Raw genomic sequence first — 5933 nt, 5'->3', positions numbered from 1 at the left:
AAAAAAAAAAAAAAAAAAAGAAATACAATACTAGCCGGGGTCGGTGGCTCAGCCTGTAATCCCGCGCCGTGGGAGGCTGAGGTGAGTGGATTGCCTGAGCCCGCATGTTCGAGACCTCATCTCTACAACAAATCAAAAATTCAGCCGGGCGTGGTAGCACATGCCTATAATTCCGGCTACTCGGAAGGCTAAAGTGGAAGGATTGCCGGAGCCCAGCAAGTCGAGGCTGCGGTGGCCAGGAGCGGGCCACTGCACTCCGGTCTGGACGACACAGTGAGACTCCAACTCAAAAAATAAATAAATCAATACAATACTAGCTGGGCTTGGTGGCTCAGCCTGTAATCCCAGAGCTTTGGAAGGCTGAGTGAGTGGATTGCCTAAGCCTGTGGTATCGAGACCTGCCTGGGCAACTTGGTGAGACCTCATCTCTACAATAAATCAAAAATTAGCCGGGCATGGTAGCACACGCCTGTACTTCCAGCTGCTTGGAAGGCTGAGGCGGAAGATTCCCTGGAGCCCAGCAGGTGAAGGCTGTGGTGGCCCGGAGCGTGCCACTGCACTCCAGTCTGGGTGACAGAGTGAGACTCCAACTCAAAAAAAATAAAAAAATAAAAAGAATTAAATACAATACTGGGTCAGGCTCAATGGCTCAGCCTGTAATCCCAGCACTTGGGGAGGCCAAGGTGAGTGGATTGCCTGAGCCTGCGGGATGGAGACCAGCCCGGGCAACTTGGCAAGACCGTCTCTATAGTAATTTTTTGTTTTGTTTTGTTTTGAGTTAGAGTCTCACTCTGTCGCCCAGACTGGAGTGCAGTGGCCGTTCCCAGCCACCGCAGCCTCAACCTGCTGGGCTCTGGCGATCCTTCCGCCTCAGCCTTCCAGATAGCTGGAACTACAGGTGCACACTACCATGCTAGGTGGGTCTCGAACCCGCAACAATAAAATTTTTTAAAATTAGTCACGCATGGTAGCACGCGCCTGTAGTCCCAGCTATCTGGAAGGCTGAGGCGGAAGGACAAGACAGAGCCCAGCAGGTTGACGCTGGAATGGCCATGAGCATACCACTGCATTCCAACCTGAGGGACAGAGTAAGGCTCCCACTCAAACAAACAAACAAAAACCAAAAAACCATTATGGATCAAGGCTGAGTTTAAATGAAATGTTCACCAAATATACAAATAAGTTTAGCATTTATACTAGTGCAGCACAAAAGTTCAGGTTTACTATGTACTCCTCACCTCTCAGAGGAAAAAGACCACGTGGAATCTAACTGCTAAGCACAGGAGGATACTTTCACAAAGGGTAAAAACAGTTTTACTTCCCTGCTCACATTCTGACATTTCTGGAAGTCACGGTATTGTAATTCAAACATGGCCACATACTAGAGCCCAACCCCACCTCTATTCTCATCGCCCTCCAATCTGCACCCTACACGACACAGTCATGTCTCTCATGTGCACTGAGTCAGTCCTGCTCCTCCATTTGTGCACACATCACCTTCACACAGGAACACTCTTTCCATCTGCACCAGTTACTTAACTCTCGCCTTGCTCCCAAGTCTCAATTTGGTTTGCCTACTCCAAGAAACCACACCCGAGCTAGGCCCCATGGTGCTCTGGTCCCCAGCAGCATCTTCTCATGGATGCTAACCTTATTGCATGCTGACTGCATGCACCGGCCTCACACCTGGATGGAGCTCTGAGTGCAGCAGCATCCTCAGGGCTCTGTACTCCACTGCCCAACAGAGCAGACTTCCAAGTATTGGTGAAATAAGAAAGAGGTTATTGTTCAAATTAAATTTATCATTTCAGGAATTCAGCTTTCAATGTGAATTCACAGAAGCACTGGAGTGGCCAGGCCGAAACATCCAAGGTTCTGCCACAAGCCAACTATGTAACCACAGCAAACCACATCATCAACCACCGCATTCTGCATTTTGTACAATGGTGAGACAGCCTAGATGATGACACCGTGGCCCTTTTCAGCCATGACAGTCTATATTTTTTCCTATGGGTTAGACTGTATCATAAGTTACAGAAATTATCTGATCTTATCAACCAACAGTTGACTGTTCAAGCCACATGTTGCATACAACATGCTCCGTTACACTCAAAGACAGGCCCCAAGACTCACCAGTCATCTGGCTTGACAGCCTCTGGATCTGGTATTTTCGGTCTTTCATCCCAATCCTCTGGCTTCTGGTCTGCTGGATCCTCAATTTCACGCGAAGGGTTTACAGGAGGAGTCATGTCACTCAGCAGATTTCCACTGTTCACAACAGACTGATCAACTAATATCTCAAAACTATTATCTGGATTCAAGACTAAAAAAGAAAAAAGACAATTAAAAATAGTTAATTAGCCGGGCGTGGTGGGTCAGGCCTGTAATTCCAGCACTTTGGGAGGCAGAGGTGAGTGGACTGCCTGAGCCCGTGGGTCCGAGAACTGCCTGGGCAACTTGGTGAGACCTCATCTCTACAATAAATCAAAAAATTAGCTGGCGTGGTAGCACGTGCCTGTAGTTCTAGCTTCTTGGAAGGCTGAGGCGGAAGGATCGCCAGAGCCCCAGCAGGTCGAGGCTGTGGTGGCCGAGCGGCCACTGCACTCCAGTCTGGGTGACAGAGTGAGACTCCAACTCAAAAAAAAAAAAAAAAAAAAAAAAAGACATCTACTCATGGTTGTACTTTTTAAGTCCCATGGACAATGAGAACTCAATTTTAAGTTCACAAAAATCTCCTTACGTGTGACTTCTGCTAAAGCCTGTATCTCATACCTAAACATCTAAGCAGCTGATCAAGTCACAGCACATCTAGGCAAGGGACTCCCTATGCTGCTGTTATCAAGGATAAAGAAAGTAAATGCTTTCACAGAGAAGGTTCTCGTGTAGTTAAGAAAGTAAGTGGCCGGATGTGGTGGCTCAAGTGTATAATCCCAGCACTTTGGGAGGCTGAAGCAAGAGGACTGCCTGAGCCCAGGAGTTTGAGACCAGCCTGAACAACTGGGTGAGACCTTGTCTCTACAATAAATACAAAAATTAGCCAGGCATGGTAGCGCATGCCTGTAGTTCCAGGTACTCGGAAAGCTGAGACGGAAAGATCACCTGAGCCCAGCAGGTCGAGGCTGCAGTGGCTATGAGTGTGCACTCCAGCCTGGGCGACAGAATGCGAGAGTTCCAATTCGAAAAAAGAAAAAAGAAAGTAAGTTAGATAGATATAGTACGTCTAACTTTTTGTAAAAAGTTACATGTTCTTATACACATATGGACAAATACATACCACAATGTGAATATTTCAGCTAATTTTAAGTGTCTTCTTTTTGCATGTTGTTTTTTAATTGCTATATCCTATTTGTATGTATTTTTAGGGTACCTGTGATATTCTGGTAATTTTATACAATGTGTAATGATCAAATCAGGGTAACTGAGATACTCGTCATCTCAAACATTACCTTTTCTATTTTTTCTTTTTTCTTTTTTAAATTTATTGTAGAGATGAGGTCTCGCCATATTGTCTAGGTTGGTCTCGAACCCAAGAACTCAGGCAATCCTCTCACCACCACCTTCCAAAGTGCGGAGACAGAGTCTTACTCTGCCATCCAAGCTGGAGGGCAGTGGTACAATCATTGCTCACTGCAGCCATGACCTCCTAGGCTCAAGTGATCCTCTCACTTCAGCCTCCCAAGTAGCTAGGACTGCAAGTGTACACCACCACACCTGGCTAATTTTCTAAAATATTTTATAGAGACACGTTCTCGCCATGTTGCCCAAACTGGTGCAAACTCCTGGTCTCAAGCAATCCTCCTGCCTTGGCCTACCAAAGTGCTGGGATTACAGGCATGAGTCACTCTGCCCAGATACATTTATCATGTTATCATTTCTTTGTGTTAGGAATAATTGTTCTCTTGTAACTATTTTGAGATAGACAATAACTTTTTGTTAACTATCATCTTCCTCTTGTATATTAAATATTGTAAGGGATACCTTCTATCTAACAGTATTTCTGCACCCACTAACCAGCTTGCCTTCACCCCTACTTTCCCCTTTAAGCGTCTTCTTTTTGCTTGTTTCTATCTTCTGAATTTCTATGCTGTAAATATTTATTACTTTTGTAATTTTTTAAAAAGGTTATTATAATCTTCAGAAAAAGAGGTATGTTTATATATGATCTCAAACCAGCAGGAAAAGCGTAATGATACAAAATCCTATTCCAAGGTCCAAATTATCGAACTTAAGTGCCAGTTGTTCAGGCATTGGAGTTGGAGTATCCAAGGAAAGGTCAACTAAAAGATAATTTTGAAAAAGTCTGTGTCTGTGTGTGTGTGTGTGTGTGTACACAAATTTCTTTGAGAGGGTCTCACTCTTTCGTCCAGGCTGGAGTACAGTGGCGTGCTTACAGCTTACTGCAGACTTGAAGCCTTAACTCAAACAATCCTCTAGCCTCAGCCTACTAAGTAGCTGGGAATACAGGTGCATACCACTGCACTGGCTAATTTTTTTATTTTTGTAGAGACAAGGACCCACCACATTGCCTAGGCTGGTCTCAAGCTCTTGCCTCAGTCTCCCAAAGTGCTGGGATTACAGGAGTGAGCCACCACACACAGCCTTAAAAACTGTATATACGCCCGGCTTGGTGGCTCAGCCTGTAATCCCGCACTTTGGGCGGCTGAGGTGAGTGGATTGCCTGAGCCTGCAGGTTCGAGACCCGCCTGGGCAACTTGGCGAGACCTCATCTCTACAACAAATCAAAAACTAGCTGGGTGTGGTAGCACGCGCCTGTAGTTCCAACTACTTGGAAGGCTGAGGGGGAAGGATCGCCGGAGCCCAGCGGGTCGAGGCTGCGGTGGCCGGGAGCGGCCACTGCACTCCAGTCTAGGCGACAGAGTGAGACTCCAACTGAAAAAAAAAAAAAATTGTCAGAAGCCCCAGCTCTCAGCTGAACCTCTGCAGGTGAGAAGCTACCTTGGATGCTGATAAATGGAAAGCATTCACACTAAGAGAGTGACTCAAGACACTCCTGCTTGCACAGCTTGGGTATTCTAAAGATGTGTAATCCTTAGGTTAAATGGGCGACATACACGCAATGCCATAACCCTGAAACTAATGGTTTTTCTTACTTAACGTGTAAAGATGCGTTTTCTTATCAGTAAAGTAGGCCTTCAGATCGGCATCTGGCCTCTTCGCATGCTTTTCTTCATAAACACCCGTTTTAGGGTTTCTGTGGCGGAAGATGAAGTGCAACTTGTAGTCCTCTCCACATTTATCTGGGCCAAACATAATCGTGTAAGGGGTCTTGTCATGGAACCGATCCTTCAGAGGCAACAAAAGGATCATGGTAAGTAAGCGCCAACAGGTTCAAAAGCAACTTCTCACAAGTGTATGATATTTCGTCTACAAAATTCCAAAGAAATCCGTCAGTTAAAGGAAAAGGTGATTATGCTGTAAGGATTGTTTAGTGAAATGGAATAACAAGTAATCACTAGAAATTTAAAATAACAAGTTTAAAATGCTTAAAAAACAAAGCAATGCATATATCTAGCTACTGCTTCCTTCATAAAACAAAGGAATAAGTTGGACGAAACTAAAGTTAAACAAAATAGAAACCAAAGAACAGTTGGTAACAGCTTTGAAATTCATATTTCAAATAAAAGCACTTCATAAAGGGCAAAAAAAAAGCACAAGTGTCAAAGTCAATATTCCAACTCTTCAAAAGATTTAAAGCCTAAGCCCGCGGGTTTGAGACCCACCTGGGCAACTTGGTGAGACCTCATCTCTACAATAAATAAAAAAAAAAAAATTAGCCGGGCTCAGTGGCTCAGCCTGTAATCCCGCGCCTTTGGGAGGCTGAGGTGAGTGGATTGGCTGAGCCCGCGGGTTCGAGACCCACCTGGGCAGCGAGACCTCATCTCTACAATAAATCAAAAAATCAGCCGGGCGGA

General features: G+C 45.1%; 1 protein-coding gene across 3 annotated transcripts in view; it reads right to left on the bottom strand.

Annotated features, from left to right (window-relative positions):
- CANX (calnexin) overlaps positions 1–5933 on the bottom strand; it is a 20518-nt gene that overhangs the window by 11337 nt on the left and 3248 nt on the right. For all 3 annotated transcript variants that reach the window (XM_008049267.2, XM_021708146.1, XM_021708147.1), the window contains 2 exons: positions 5112–5304; positions 2134–2323 (listed from right to left, as the gene is read on the bottom strand). In XM_008049267.2, coding sequence (XP_008047458.1) covers positions 2134–2323; positions 5112–5304 — 383 coding nt within the window. The remainder of the gene's footprint in view (positions 1–2133; positions 2324–5111; positions 5305–5933) is intronic.

The sequence above is a fragment of the Carlito syrichta genome, unplaced genomic scaffold, assembly GCF_000164805.1.
Source record: "Carlito syrichta isolate Samal-C Ts95f unplaced genomic scaffold, Tarsius_syrichta-2.0.1 Scaffold131072, whole genome shotgun sequence".
Lineage (NCBI taxonomy): Eukaryota > Metazoa > Chordata > Mammalia > Primates > Tarsiidae > Carlito > Carlito syrichta.
This window is presented reverse-complemented; position numbering and strand designations above follow the sequence as displayed.